Source organism: Tupaia chinensis, unplaced genomic scaffold (assembly GCF_000334495.1).
Source record: "Tupaia chinensis unplaced genomic scaffold, TupChi_1.0 Scaffold000350_1, whole genome shotgun sequence".
Classification (NCBI taxonomy): domain Eukaryota; kingdom Metazoa; phylum Chordata; class Mammalia; order Scandentia; family Tupaiidae; genus Tupaia; species Tupaia belangeri.
This window is the reverse complement of record NW_006159844.1, coordinates 9,771,019-9,787,645: the sequence shown is the minus strand read 5'-3', so window position 1 is coordinate 9,787,645 and position 16,627 is coordinate 9,771,019. Positions and strand designations below refer to the sequence as shown.

Here is a 16,627-nt window from a genome sequence, read left to right as displayed (position 1 = left end):
AAACTGGTTTTCTTAATAGTACCAAGTGAACTTACCATTAAAGTAGTTAGATTATTTAAGAAATTGTGTGATCAATACAATGTGGGGGAAAAGGAATGGAAGACAATTATAGACACCAGAAATAGTGTGAGAAGAGGGTGGGAAAGGACAGAGGGCTAGAAAGAGGGGTAAAAAAAATTCTAGGAACTACAAATGGAAAATTTTTGATAATAATATGCATGATTAAGTCACTATGCAGTATATTCTGGATGGGAAATCACATTTTATATGCTGTGATAATGCTTAGGAAAAGAATGTAAATTAAGTTACAAAAAAAAAGTTTCAGAAAAAAAATATCTATTCAATGATAGCCCCAGCTAGGTGCTACTTTATAGGATGCCTAAAGTTAGACTTGTGTTCATGGAAATGTATATATCAGCTGTGTTTGCTATGAAAATATTTAGATTAATTAAGATCTTTAATAATTCAATAAAAGTAGGGGGAAAACAATATAGAAAGTAAACATAGATACCAGAGTCAGTGTGGGAGCAGAGTGGGAGATAGCAGAGGATAAGAGATAGGGAATCAAGGATGGGGGAAAAAAACAAAACATACAGAAAACAAAAAATGGAAAATTATTTGTTGACAATAACATGTTTGTTGATGTGCTTGATTGAGACAATATACAGTGTACTCTGGATGGAAAAATCTCATTTTGTATGCTGTAATGATGTACAGTGAATGAATGTAAATAAATAAATTTAAATAAAATTACCAATGTGCTACAGTTAAGTAGAGCAAAAATATAAGCTAAAATAGTTTAACTCAGCTATTTCATAGCCAAAATTCAATGTACTTTACATAAAACAAAAGCTTTTATAATCTCAAATTTACAGTATTAATATGAAAAGACAACTTACCCGTTTTATTATCAAAAAATTTGATGTGTCTATCTTCATGAGCAGTTATTATAACAGGAAGTGTAGGATGACTTACTACTCTGTTAATGTGATTATTGGACTGTAAACCTAAAAAAATAAAGAAATACATTAAAATTCAAACATTCAGTTTAGAAGCTAGATGATGGCCTTTTTAATCTTACAAAAACATATGCATCATTAAAACTGAAAGACCTGAGTACAAAACAAAGGCTCAATAGCAATATATCTTAAAAAAAAAAAAAAAAAAAGGCATTTGAGTTACTATGCCTGGTTATATAGACAATACAAAGCTCGTTTAGAAAAAATTGTGTTTTAATATCCACCCTTAATATAAGTGGTTTAAAATTTCTAAAAGACTCAACAATAACTATTATTAATACTTCTAAAAAGTAGTGCATAGAAGAATTATAAACACTTAAGAAAAAAATTCATAGGTGCTAATTAAAAGAACAACCTCCATCCTATTTATACTGATAAAAAAGAAGAAAACTGGGATATATGTTGTTTAGGAATAAGATTTGTTTTATTAGCAAGCTCTTAACTATTTTTTACTAGATTAGAGATGAGAGAGAACAGAAAGATCAAACCAAATGAGAATATTATCAACATTATTACACTAAGTGTCAATCATATGCACGCATATAAGAATTCTCATATACTTAGTTTAAACAGTATGTGTATGTACATATGGAGAGAGAGAAACAGCTGAGGAAACACTGGAAGAGACATTTTGAATATAATTTGGCTTGAGATTTGACCATGGAACCAATCCAATAACTATTTCACATAATCATAAAACAAATGCTTTTTAGGAAAACAATTACTAAAAACTCAAAAATAATTTTTTGGGGGGGAGAGGTTTTTTTTTTTTTGCTATAGGGTGCGTGCGCTCGCCAGAGAGAGAGAGAGAGACAGAAAGCAAGAAATCCTCCCCCAGGGGGGATGGCCACAGCGCAATCCCTTCTCCTCCATTCTCCTCTCGGGATTTTGGGCACGCACCCACACGCACCCAATATGAGTTTAAGCCAGCGGGTCCAAGACTCGAACCGCAGTTGACTACATCAGAGTTCAGCGACACAGCCATTACGTTAACTGCTAGTCCCTCAAAAATAAAATTATCAACAAGTGAACTTAACCAAATATTTAATTAGTGGTATAACCACAAAGAAATGAACTATTCCAACTGATTTTAAAGTCTCGTAATAAGACTATTAGTTCTTTAATGAAATAAATCCTAACTATAAATTTTTATCAATAGTCAAATTATTTGTGATGATAATATTAATTTTTTAAAAAATATTTTTTCTATAGCACGTGCATTTACCAGAGAGGGACGGAGAGAGACACAGAAGAAAAGTGAGAAATCACCACCCACTCCAGGGGGCATGGTCACACCATAATCCCTTCTCTATGCTCCTCTTGAGATTTTGGGCATGCATGCACATGTATTCTGTTGTTTTTCAAGCTGCCAGGTCTATGACTCAAACCGAGGAATTGACCATGTGGGACCATACCATTTGCTGGCTCAGTGGTGATGGTATTGTTACTAAGATGATAGTGTACCATGGGATAAAACAAGTGAAATACAATGGTTTTGCTGAAAATCAAATAAATCTGAATCTTAAGTAGAAGTATTTTACTTTCTAAAAACACAGACTTCTTAGCTCTGTTCACTTTAAAAACCTAAATAATGAATAACCCAGGAACTATGAAGACTATGAGGATCAATCCAATAGCTTAGCACCTAGACTGTTTTCTCAAAATTCCAATTCCTGGGACCAGCAGATGGCGTAATAGTTATAGCACTGGACACCCATATAGTCAACCGCATTTTGAGTCCTGGACCACGTATGTGGCTTAAAACTCATGCCAGGTGTGTGTACATGCATGCCCAAAATACCAAGAGGAGAATGGAAGAGAAGCAACTGTAGTGTGGCCATCCCCCAGGGGGTGATCTCTCACTTTCTGTCTCCCTGTCTCTCCAGCAAGCATACATGCCCTATAGCAAAAATCTCAAAAAAAAAAAAAAAAAAATCATTTCCCACTAAAAGAAACCATGATGAACCTACATCTCATCCTCTCCTATCTGAAAGAAAGAAAACTATAAGCTACTAGGATCAGGTCAAAAGGACTCAGGAGCCAATCTGAATAAGCTCCCAGTCTGAAACGAGATAATCTGAGCAGCAATAAAGACTACACCTGCAGTGAGTTAAAGCACATGAAATACCGTTATATCAATGACAGATAATAACAATTCTACAAACACCCCAAATTCAATGGTTAACTCTGGAGGATACTAGTGAACTATCTCATTATTTTGAAACTGGATGGGGACTAGCAGGTGGCATGGTGGTTAAGGTGCTGGACACTCCCACATGGCTGACCATGGTTCAAGTCCTGGACCTGGTAGCTTGCTTTCTCACTTTCCCTCTCTCTCTCTGATTGAATTTAAATAAATGAATGAATAAATAAAATAAATAAAGTTAAATAATTATTTTTTTAAAAAAAGAAACTGGTTAATAAGAGAGGGGGAAACAAACAAACAAATAAACAAAAACAACCATTTATTTTGCCTTTCCTTAACAGTTGCTAACTGCAAGGTAACTGAATTATAGGGGAATAATTCTTTTTATAGAAGCATTCTAGCTAATGAATAGAGAAGAAATGATGGTATTAGAAAACTGCTTTTTAGGGGCTAGCAGGTGGCATGGTAGTTAAAACACTGGACACTCCAACATGGCTGACCATGGTTTGCATCCCAGACCTGGTGGCTTGCTTTCTCACTTTACTTCTCTCTCTCTGTGCCTTTCTCTGGTCAAATTAAAATAAAGGAATGGATAAATAAAATTAAATAAATAATTCTTTAAAAAAAAAAGAAAACTGTTTTTTAAGAGTTAATGAATTAGGTATCAGAAGGGGACACGGTAGAGAAGGTGCTGGCTTCTCACATGGCCAACTGCGGTCTGAGTCCTGGACCTGAAAGCTTCAAAATCATGCTGGGCATGTGTGCATGCGTATCCAAAGTCCCAGGAGGAGAATAGAGAGGAGAGGGGATTGCAGAGTGGTCATCCCCTCTGGGGGTTGATTTCTTACTTTCCCTCTCTCTGGCCAGCACATGCACCCTATGGCAAAAATCTTAAAAAACAAATAAATAAAAAAGTTAATGAATTAATAGACTCAGGAAATTATCAAGACTAAAAATGTCACAAAAAGATAACCAGACAATGTTTACTTCTGATAAAAGTTCTTACCAAAAACATTTAAGAATTTTAAAAAATAAGAAATATACTGAAACTAAATTTCAATAAGCCTCTAGATCTATATCCATGTTTCAGGAATAAAATAAAGAACGCATCAAATGATAGCATAGAGATACAACCGGCAAAGTCTTGACCTCAAAAAACTTGATAAAACAAAACTAGCCAATTTCTTTAATAAAAGAACAAAGCAAAGAAAAAAACATACACACACACAACAAAGAAAATAAAGAGATGGAGGTTAAAATTATTATGAAAAGAGACCTGAGAGACCTATCAACCAATCATAATGTTGAGACCTTATAATCCCTATTCAAAGAAAATGCAAAACACATATCGCCCTCATAATCTGGCCACTTATAGATAATTATAGAAGCTGGATGTGTGTACACCAGGTTTATATTATTTTCTCTACTTCAACATGTATTTCCATTAAAATTTTTAAATTATTTCTTTAGCTTTTACCTTCACAATGTTCTGCTCATTCCTCTGTCCCCATATACCTACCAAACTCTAAATCATAATTAAGAGGAAATAACAGAAGTTACGTAAAAATATTATAACTGTAACATAATGAAACTATTTTTTTTTAAAGTTTATTTATCTCCTCTGAAAAAGAGAGAAAGACAGGCACCCCAAGGGGGTCTCCATATCACAGTCCACCTCCAGCAAGCCTGGATCATAGACCCATGCCTGGAATGCACAGTGAGACCCCAGGACACAGTGTTCACAGAGAGATCTCAGGACAGTAATGTGGCACCCTCCATGTGGGTGCAACAGTATAGAGCACTATGTCACCACAGCACCACCAGCTGGTCCCAAACTATTTTGTTGTCTGCTATGATTTGAATGCACTCTCCAAAACTCACATCGAAATTTAATTGTCATTGTGACAGCATTAAAAGGTGGGACCTTAAAGAGGTGATTAAGTCAAGGGAGCTTTACCCTCATGATCAGTTTAATGCCATTACCATGGAAGTGGTACTAGAAGATTACCCTCTATTGTATAATAATCCTCTTTAAGGTTTCAAAGAAACCGATGAAAACTTACCAGAATCTACCTGTGATGAAAGCATCACCAATGACTGCGATGTTTCTAAATCATAAATAACTGCGCTACCAGTGTTGAAAGAGGACACCATATGAGCTGGATCACAGCCTATAAAGTCAACTGATGTAGGTATTCCATGCTCTGAAAGAAACCAAGAGAGACATGATATAAACATAATAATTTTGAAAATTATCCACTTTTCTAATAAGCAAAGGAATTTAAATATTCTTGAAATAATGTTAGTAATGGAAAAGAAAGCAATTGTGTTAGGATGGTGAGATAAGCAACTTCTCAATTGTTTAAGAAGTTATTCTATTTAATATTTATTTAACATCCTATTTAACATCTTGAGAAAAATATGAAACAGCTCTTAAATTAGGAATACATGTATAAATGCAAAAGTTATTTGTTTTCCTATATATTTTCTTCTAAGAGAAAAGTATCCTTCCTGGCAGTCTCTTGGCCCATTTATCAATTATATTTCTTACTGTACAGTCACAGATCAGCATTCTTACATCATTATCTATTAGAGATCTGTAAGCCTTAACAAGTAGCTAATAAAATCCATTTTTAATCTATGAAGATTAAGCTAGATGCTGGAATCTACTGACACAGTACTATCCTAACATGGTCTAAGCAACAATTTCTTTTGAAAATATTAAAGAAAGGTAAACTAGCCAGATCAATGCACAATTAGGTTAAATCTTGAGTCAATCAACTAAATGCCTGGATAAAGCAAGAAACAAATGTCTAAATATATAAAGTTCAAGTAATTAAAAAATTAGTAGAACTGCTAAGGAATTTAAGAGACACACAAAATTAGGCATATATTGCTCATTAAAAATGTCTGTAAACAATACAAATTTTTAAAAATACAAATACACAGCCTAATTAGGGCTGGCCTTGTGATTTACTGGTTAAGAAAGCCAGATCCCACAAATCTGTCTATGGTTCAAATACCAGCCCTGGTAACTTCAACGACATGCTTGGTGTGTGTGCATACTCAAAATTCCAACAGGACGGCGAAATGGACAAGGGATTACAGTATGACCTTGCCCTACCTGGAATGGAAGGGTGTTTTTTCCCCTTCCTTCTGTCTTTTCCTAAAGAGCACATGTATCCTCTAACAACTTAAAAAGTCAAATTAAAAAATAACTGGGAGAATGATTGGGGAAAACATAGAAAAGATATTGAATGTTGAAGTGGGGAGATTAATGTCTCTGTACTGACGGACATGCATGGCATTCCCTTTTGAAAAAACAATGTAATACACTGTAAAGTTATATGTAATCCAATGTAATATAAAGATTATGATGATGATAATAAAAAATTTAAAAAAAATAACTGGGAGGGACCAGCAGTTAGCTTAATGGCTATGTTGCTGGACTCCCATGTAGTCGACCACGGTTCGAGTCCTGGGCCCAGTGACTTAAACTCACACCAGGCACATGTGTGTGCGTGCCCAAGGTCACGAGAGGAGAATGGAGGAGAAGGGACTGCGGTGTGGCCATACCCCCTTGGGGGTGACTTCTCGCTTTCTGTCTCTCTGTCTGTCTCTGTCTGGCGAGCGTACATACCCTGTAGCAAAAACCTCCAAATAAATAAATAAATAAATAAATAAATAAATAAATGACTGGGACCAGCAGGTGGCATAGTGATTGGGGTGCTGGACTTCCACATGACCAACCATATTTTGAGTCCTAGACCCGGTGGCTTGAGACTCACTCCCAGGAATGTGTGCCCAAAAGCCTAAGAGGAGAATGGATTGCAATGTGGCCATCCCATCAGGGGCTGATTTCAATCACTTCCTCTGTCTCTCTGGTTAGCAACACATTGTAAAAAAAAAAATCACTTTCTCTTTTTCTCTCTTTAATGAGCAAATTAAAATAATAATAAATAAAATTATATAAATAATTCTTTTTAAAATAACTAAGAAATTACTTAGAAAGTAAGACAAGTAAAACTGTGTGTAATTATATACATACATGTGTGTGTGTATATATATAATATATATATAATGTCTTCTAAAGGCAAACTGATTAAAGCCTTTTTGATAGGAAAATATTTGTAATCATGAAAGTACCAATCTGTACTTCCCAATTAAGGATGCTATTTCAATGATTATAGCTGGACTCCTCAACCAGTGTGCTCAGGTTCATGGCACACATGATTCACAGATACGCTTGAAACTGTGATCCTTTCAGCCTTTGTGGATAGTCTCCTAGAGCAGGTTGAGTACTTCCTGTTATCCCTGTAAGTAGCCTCATTTGTCTACCCCACTGCTGCCAAGTTTCATTTCTTAAATGGAGCATGACCTGAAAAAGGTCAAAAAACAATGAGTTATAGAATACAACTGTAAAGTACTTCAAATTAAAAATTACTAGGAGTAAAATTATCATGACTTTTATAAACTATATCTCATTGGAAATGTAAAGAAATAACATTTCAATTGCTTTGCCTTTTTTCTATCTTTTTTTGGAGGGAGGCTAAAGTACATGTGTGCTTGTCAGAGAGAGAAGGGGAGGGAGAGAAGAAAAAGTGGTCTCCATATGGAATAGTCATACTGTAATCTGCCCCCCTCCACCTCTTCCTCCTTTCAGCATTTTGGATACACGTGCACACATACCTGGTATATTCTCAAACCACTGGGTCCAGGACTTGAACCATGTAGTCAGCCCCCTGGGATCCGGCTGCCTTAACCACCAGAGCAAAGAGCTGGCCCTGCCTTGTTATTTTTACCTCTCAAGTTAAAAAATTGAAAGAAAAAAAAGTTTTTCAAAGGCAAACTGTACTTACCCTTATCTCCATTGTAAGTGCAAATACATGGCAATTTTTCTTGTGGATTCCATAACCTAACAGTGCCATCTGCTGAACAAGATAGTAATTGATTTTTTATGCCACTATAAGCAAGACCCCAGACTGCATCTGTATGAGCAACTAAAGTGCCAGCTAGAACATTTGGCTCTAGGAAGAAACAAACAAACAAAAAATTAGCTAAAAGAAGTTTTTGAAAAATGCTTTGGTATATTAAGTTAACTAACTTACTATGTACTGAGCTGTTGGAAAGGTGATGATGCATTTTTTCTATGTAAATAATTCTGTGTAAATTTACATAGACATTTTCTACGTAAAAATGCATCATGACTATTCAAAAAATCCAATAATTAAGTATAAAGAACACAAATGCTTTAAGAAAATAAACCAATGTGTACACTAAAACGATATCTGTAAACAACAGAATTATGGGTTACTCTTCTGTATTTTCACAATTTCCCACAAGGAACATATGCTTAAAAAACCCAACTTTACTGAGATGTAATTTACATACTATACAACTCACTCATCGAGTGTACAATTCAGTGGTATTTAGTGTGTTTACAGAGTTGTGCAACCACCATAATTTTAGTACACTTTCATCACTCATTGGCCACTTTCTGCCAATTCCCCCTCACCACCTTTCTTCGGCTCTAGATAATCGCTAATCTATTTGTTCTCTATATTTGTTCTATTCTGGGCATTTCATAGAAATGAATTTGCAATATGTGACCTTTGATGAATGACTTTTTTCACTAATGATGTATTCAAGGCTCAGATGTTGTATTATGTATCAATATTTCACTTATTTTTATTGCCAAGTAAAACTTCGTTATATGGATATACCACATTTTATTTATTCATCATTCATTCATAAACTGAAAGACATTTCGTTTTATAGCCAATAACACTGAGCAGCTTCTGTCCGACAGTCCCCTTTTTCTAGTGAATTTTCCCACTTTCCATGAATATTTGTTTCTTTTTCTCTTTCTTTTTTTAAGTTTGCTATAGGGCACGTGAGTTCACTGGGGAGAGAGAGAGAAAAAAATCATCCTCTGAGGGGACAGCCATGCTGCAATCCCTTCTCCATTTTCTTCTCAGAATTTTGGGATCGTACACACACACACCTGGTGGCTTGTTTTTTGAGACGATGCGTTCAGGACTCAAGTTGCTCAGCTGGCCTTATAGAATCCATCTATCTTAACCACCCACATCAATGGCTCCCTCCATGAGTATTTATCATTTCGACATTTCTCATAGTTCCCAACCTCCCTTCCTCCTAAATGACTATACCTCATATTTTTCACTGAGAAAACAAAGCATTCAAATAGGAACCATCCTCTCTTTGTTTCTAAATATGAGTAAGAGACTGTCCTCTTTAGGCTAATTCCACTGGGTGTTTTCTGGATTTCGTTCCTCTCATTACATAGTTTTCATGTTTACTATCTCTCAACTACACAAATTCTCCTCTTTAGGATCATTACCGTGGCAGGAAAAAAAGACATTCCTGAATCTCTCTGCCTAAACAAGAAACCTCCACTAACCTTATCCCACTACTCTACCAAACAGTATATGAGCATACTGAGTAAATACAGTTTTTAATTCACTCTTCAAATCACTCTAACATTATTTCTGATACCATTAATATACCAAACAACCCTACCAAAGATTACTAACAATGACCTTTATTCTATTAAACTTTAAAAATATCTTTTTCTGATTATACAAAGCATTTATTATTTGATCACATTACTTTCCATCCACATAGACTAACTCGAAAGGTCATCCAGCAGTCTCTTCATCCTTTGGTCTTTCTTCCAAGACCTGAGTGACCTATTTGTCACTTTTATTTATTTTATATATGTATTTTTAAGGTGCTTGCCATAGAGACAGAGAGAGACAATGGGGAAATGGAGAAATCACCCTTTGGGGGGGATGGCCATGTTGCAATCTCCCCTCCTCCATACTCCTGTGCCCAGTGTGAATTTCAAGCTGCTGGGTGCCAAACTTAAACCATGGTTGGCCATATGGAAATCCAGCACCTTAACCACCTACCACCTCCTGGTCCCTCTATTTGTCACTTAATTTTAAAAGGAAACCTTTCTATTCTTATGCTATTAGATCTTTCAGTAACATTTGAAAGTGTAAACTGCTTGTATCTTCTCAAAATGACTTCTTCATTAAATATACACCATAACTCCACATCCTCCTACACTTTTTCCAACCTTGGTGGTCGTACCTTCCTGATTTCCTTTGTTTGCTTTCTTGTTCTAGCCAACCTCCTAGTATCAGTTACTAAAGACTCTGGACTAAGATCATCTTCTCTTCTTACCCTACATAATACACTCTCTCCAAGATGTATCATCGATTCTTAGTGCCATCTTTCAACATGTCCAAAATGCAAACTGACGACACACACTTGTTCTGTCCCAATGTCAATAAATGATACTACATATTTGATAGTTCATATTTTAAACCCAAGACTGATGGTGAATATCTTTTTTTTTTTTTTAAGAATTATTAAATTTGGGGACCAGCAGGTGGCATGATGGTTAAGGTGCTGGACACTCCCACATGGCTGACCATGGTTCAAGACCCAGACCTGGTGGCTTGCTTTCTCACTTTCTCTCTCTCTCTGTTTCGCTCTGGTCAAATTAAAATAAATGAATGAATAAATAAAATTAAATAATTATTTTCAAAAAGAATTCTTAAAAATTTATATTTATCATTATTGTTTTTTTTAAATTTGCTACAGGGCATGTGTGTTCATGAGAAAGGGGGAAAGAGAGGGGGAAGAAGAAGAGAGAGAGGAAAAAGGGAAAGGAGAAGGAGAGGGAGAGGGAGTAAGCAAGCCACCAGGTTTGGACTCAAACCATGGTTGGCTATATGGGAGTACAACACCTAATCATCACACTATCTGCTGGCTGCAATAAAGTCTTTTAAAATTTAGGTCCAGTCTTGCTGGTACAAGCAACAGCAGCATAGTAAACTACAGTGCTGAAAGCCAGATGGTCAACCACAGACCATACCCAGCCTGGTTGACCTGAAACACACTGAGCATGTGTGTGCTCAAGAATTTGATGCATGCCCAAAGGGCTGGGATAAGGGGATCACAGCCTGACAGGACACTATTGAGGGTACCTTTCGAGCTAACTGCTGGTCTCAGTTGTGTATTTTTTTGTTTAACTGGTTTATTCATATATAATTCACAAACTATACATATAGTTCACATTTTTAAGGTATACAATTTAGTAGATCTTTTTAAAAATTTTAAAGAATTGTTTATTTAATTTTACATTATTATTTTAAAATTTGCTATAGGTCACCTGTGCTCACAAGAGAGAGAGAAGAGAGAGAGAGGAAAATTGAAAAAGCAAGCTGCCAGGTCCAGGGCTAGAACCACAATCAGCCATGTGGAAATCCAGTGACTCAACCAACATGCCATCAGCTGGTGCCCTTAGTGGTTCTTACTGTGTTCACAAGGTTGTTCAATCTTTACCACTGTCTAATTTCAGAACTGTTTTCAATGTTTATTTTATTCATGGTAGAGTGTGTATATTGCACCCATGAAAAGAAATTCCATGCCTATGATTATTTCAGCAAGTTTGTGAATTGGTACTTTCTCTATGGTGTCCAAAAAAAATCTATACTAATTAAAATGTTAGTTAACATAATTTCGGTACTAGTTACAAAAAGAGGGAAACAAAATATAAGTAACAAAATTTTAAATTGAAATAGCTTATGGAGTTCAAAAATATTAAATAAAAGACTATGGAAACATATAGGGACTGTAGGGTAGAAATTTGTATAACCTTTTCAAGAGCAAAAAAATTCTGTAATTTCAAAGTAGGGGAAAGAAAACCTCTTTGATTTACAAATGTTACTTTTATAAATCTGTTCTTCAGAGATAATGTGCACTTGTGTTCAAATATATACATATAAAATTATTATAAGAATCAAAAATTAAGCTCTTTAGGGTTTTTTGTTTGTTTTTATATAATACACACTTGTTGCCTACATTTGCCAGGTATAGTGGTAAGCACTACCCAAAAAATAAGATTTAGTATAATGAATAATAGACATTAAACAAATTAGCCAAAGGACAGAGTCTATGGTAACAAATTGTTCAGTTATAAGAAGTTGGAATATTGTAAGAGAGAATAACTGGAGGAGATTTCTTTAGATGAGTAATCAAGAAAGGTCCATCTAAAATAGTGACATTCAATCCAAAAATCTCAAGAACAAAGGGAAATTTTAATGAAGAGTTTTAAAGTAAGAGATCTGATAAATATATAGTTTAAAAGGTGATCATAGGAACCAACAGATGGCAAAATGGTTACATCGCTGGATGTTCACGTGGCTGACCACAGTTCGAGTCCCAGACTGGGAGGTTTGAAGCTCACATCTGGTACATGTGCTTACATGCCTAACATCTCAAGAAGAGAATGGAGGAGAAGGGACTGTAGTATGGCTATCCCCCCCAGGGGAAAGGGTGATTTCTCGCTTTCTGTCTCTCTCTGGCTCTTCATCAAGCACACACACCCAATAGCAAAAATCTCTCTTTAAGAAAATGATGACTGAATGCTGTGAGGAAAATAAATGGAGTAAGGAAGGGTGGAATAAGGAATACAAATTTGGAGAGGACCATAAAGTGGTAGTCCAGTAGACGAAGTAATGTTGCCAAGATTAGAGTAGTGGTGGTAGAGTGGATAAAGGGAAGTGAATTTAAGATATATTGGAAAGTGGGGTAGAACAAAGAGATAGGATTTATTGATAAATTGATGAGTGAGTGACTATTTCATTTTGTATTTTTTTTTTTTTTAGAGAGGTATTTGCTATAGGGCACATGCCCTCACCAGGAAGACAGAGAGAGACAGAGACAGAAAGTAAGAAATCACCTCCCAGCAGGGATGGCTACACTGCAATCCCTTCTCCTCCACTCTCCTCTCAGAATCTTGGGCACACAAACACACATGCCCAGCATGAGTTTGAGCCACTGAGTCCGGGACTCAAACTACGGTTGACTATGTAGGAGTCCAGTGACAGCCATTACACCAACTGCTGGTCCCCATGAAATTTCTTAATTTTATACTTTAACAAAGCAAATTATTAGCAAATGGAAGAACTAAATGAGGAAAGTAAACACTCTTATAGTAATATCTGAGGTTTTTACTTCTGTAAGCTCCATTCACTGAAAAAAAATATACATTTTCACCCTTTTACTTACCATATGTATCATATGGATCCACATTAGGACTAGGCATATTCCACCACTGGATGGTTGCATCAATACCACCGCTAAAACACTGTTCTCCATTAGAACTAATAGCTAATGACAGAACAGGGCCACTATTAATAGGAAGAAAAAAAAATTACTTACAAATCTTAAAAAATAATTCAAATCTCCATTCCCCAACCCCTGATATAATGCAGTATCTAAAAACTGTTCTAGGTAAAAACATATACTTTAATGGTACTATTATATTCATATTCTAATATAATTATTTATCAAGTGAGCTATTACTTAACTATGTCTTTTTTTGGAGAGGTTTTTGCTATGGGGTATGTGCGCTTACCAGAAAGACAGAGAGAGACAGAGAGACATAAAGCGAGAAATCATCCCCCAGGGGGGATGGCCACACCGCAATCCCTTCTCCTCCATTCTCTCAGGATCTTTAGCATGCATGCGCACGCACCCAACATGAGTTTAAGCCACCGGGTCTTAGACTCAAATTGTGGTCAAATACATGGGAGTCCAGCGACATAGCCATTATACCAATTGTTGGTCCCAATATGTCTTTTGTAATATAAAGCAAACATTGAGAAAATTAAAAAGTTTGAACATTTATAAATAATAGCTAACAATAACTATGGTGAATTAAGTATTAATTCAATAATAAATAAACTTACATGTGGGCCCTAAATGTGTAGATAGGCTCTACATCTAAAGAGGCACTCCTAAAACAGGGGGCCGGGGAGAAAGAAAAGGCAATTAAATAACCAAAAATCACTCACTAATATTAAAGAGTCATTAGGTAAGATCAAACGTGTGTATAAAGGACAAGTAAGAGTAAAAAGGAACAGTTACTTATTTTAGCAAAATTAGAAGAAAGAAAATAAGCTAACATTAAAATACTTGCTTTTTGGCAGGAACTGTTTTTTGCAAGTTCCAAAGTTTAAGGGTATGGTCCTCAGACGCAGTAACCAGCACAGGTTCTACAGGATGAAACGCTAATGCCCGTACTCCATCAAAATGGCTACGAAGTGTATACTTGGGGTTCCATGTCTTTCGAAAGGCATCTTTATTGGCAGGCAACTAAAAAGAAAGAGCAAAGTACTTATGGTAAAAGTAGTAAATTGGTAGGCATGTGGAGTTTTAGTTTCTTTTTCTAAATTTTAAACTGTTTAGCTAAAATGTCCAGTGGAAATTTAATGTACCTTACAAACTTTGTAATAAACCTTTACCACTTAATAAGCACTCCAAAGAATAATCTCATTAGCCTTTCAGTATCTATATCATATGAAGAATTCCTTAATCTGTTTTTACCTAATCAAGCTAACCCCAAAGCTCCTTAAATATCAAATGAGAACAAATAATCACCAATGCCACAATATTTTACATGGAAACAAAAATTTTATTTAGATTACTACCAAATATCCCAGGGAACAATACTGATGGTACAACTTTTAATTAGGAAATTATTAGCATGTGAACTTTTTGGTTTACGGCACCATGTGCTCACTGGAAGGACAGAGACAGAGACAGAGAGACAGAAAGCGAGAAATCACCCCCCTGGGGGGATGGCCACACCGCAATCCCCTCTCTTCCAGTCTCCTCTCAGAATTTTGGGCACGAATAGGCATGTGCTTGGCATCAGTTTTAGGCTGCCGGTTTAGTACTTGAACTGACATCCATGTGGGAGCCCAGCGACATAACCATTACGTCATCTGCTGGTCCCAACATGTGAACATTTTGAAGGCAGTAATTTAAAGTACTTTCTAAAGTCTTAAAGACCCTTTAAGAAAACTTTCATAATTCTTGATAATGATAGAAGTTATTCGCTTTTGTTTTATTTCTCTAATTATAAAAATAGGTCCTAAAACCACTTCTAAAGCAGCCAAAAATTTAGCTGTTTATAGTCCTTAAAAATTTTAATAAAAATAATTCAGCCCAGCAAGGCTGATGTGTCTAACAAGAATGCTAACATAAGATGTAAAAAAAAGAAATGTTGTCGAAGGAAAAAAAGTACTGAAAAGCTGCAATTCATTGATATAAACATCTAAACAAGCATACTTAATTCTCAATTGAGTGTTAAGTGTGTAAAAAAAAAGTACAAGACTGATTTTACTTAAGAACTGCTCTTTCCTTCCCTTCCATTCCACTCTCTCACCATCTCTTAAATGAAGGAGATAATCATTCAGGAAATGATACAAGCTAGCTCTAACATTATCCTTAATAAAAGTTCAAAAATATAACGTGCTTTAAAAAAAGTATCCTAATGGCAAATAAGTGACTTTGACTTGGGTTTTCTATTTCTTTTTTCTTATTAACATCAAAATATGACTTAGTTTAAGTAAGTAACTGAGAATTGACTATTCAAGATGCACTTACTGACTAATATTTTAAAATAATCACCCCAAACCCCAGGTAATCCACCAAAATACCTAAGAAAAATTTAAATACCACGAAGAAAGTAGTTATAAAAGGAAAACTGCATGTCAGTTCATATCACACATTGACAACCTTAAACTTGTCTTTCTCATGCACCTTGACATTAATTGTTTTATAAGTGATTCCGAAAAATAAGGAGCCTATTAAATCATTAAAAAATTAAAAATAAAACTGCACTTACATCATAACTATAGTCTGCATCATTTGTTACCGTCAAGTCTGCAAGGTCTCCAAGGCCCAGTACACTTAACAAAACATCATCAGAACCCATAATAAATGACTTGCCTCCTCCAGATGGAAACGTTATTGGTTCAGCTATAAAGAACAAAACCGCTTCTTAAATGCTGAAAAATCATACAGTACAACACAATACTGTGGGGGAAATTTAAGCACTTAACAATTATGATATTTAGTAATATGATTCATTTTTATTTTCCTATTTCCATGCCAAAAAAAAAATCCTATTGCTGAGTAGTAAACAAACGTGTAAGAAATATAAACAGTAATGTTCTACAGATTCAGGATAGACTAGATATATTACTCTGGGGTGGAAAGTAGGGTACAAGAACTTTTGCTTATTTAAATTAAATCCCTTATCACTTCAGTACTATAGTTTGTGTGTCACATAAAAAGACAAATTTTGATTAAATAAAGGAGTTAAATAATCAGATTTCCACTATTCATAGGGAATAAACCTATACCATTTATCTTAAAGTAGCTCATGGAATATTTTTCAAACGTACTAAGTCATTGCTAAGTCCTTTTGCTTTCTAAAAATACACTAAACATTCTGGTCTCTGATAAAAATCTAAGCATTCAAATGTACAGTATATCAGCTTATTAGAGGAACTTTAACTGCTCAGGACCCTCTAATAATATCAATGGTTTAGGAAGTTCTATCACCAGGAATGTT

The 16,627-nt window shown here is 35.3% G+C and overlaps 1 protein-coding gene across 4 annotated transcripts in view; it reads right to left on the bottom strand.

Moving 5' to 3' along the window:
* Nucleotides 1-16,627, bottom strand: part of STRN3 (striatin 3) — a gene marked incomplete at its 5' end in the record, with an annotated part of 117,458 nt that overhangs the window by 9,014 nt on the left and 91,817 nt on the right. For 2 of the 4 annotated variants that reach the window (XM_006172142.3, XM_014589304.2), the window contains 7 exon segments: nucleotides 900-1,007; nucleotides 5,229-5,369; nucleotides 8,025-8,192; nucleotides 13,270-13,391; nucleotides 13,953-14,000; nucleotides 14,183-14,358; nucleotides 15,896-16,029. In XM_006172142.3, the coding sequence (XP_006172204.2) occupies nucleotides 900-1,007; nucleotides 5,229-5,369; nucleotides 8,025-8,192; nucleotides 13,270-13,391; nucleotides 13,953-14,000; nucleotides 14,183-14,358; nucleotides 15,896-16,029 (897 nt within the window). 4 annotated transcript variants of the gene reach the window in all.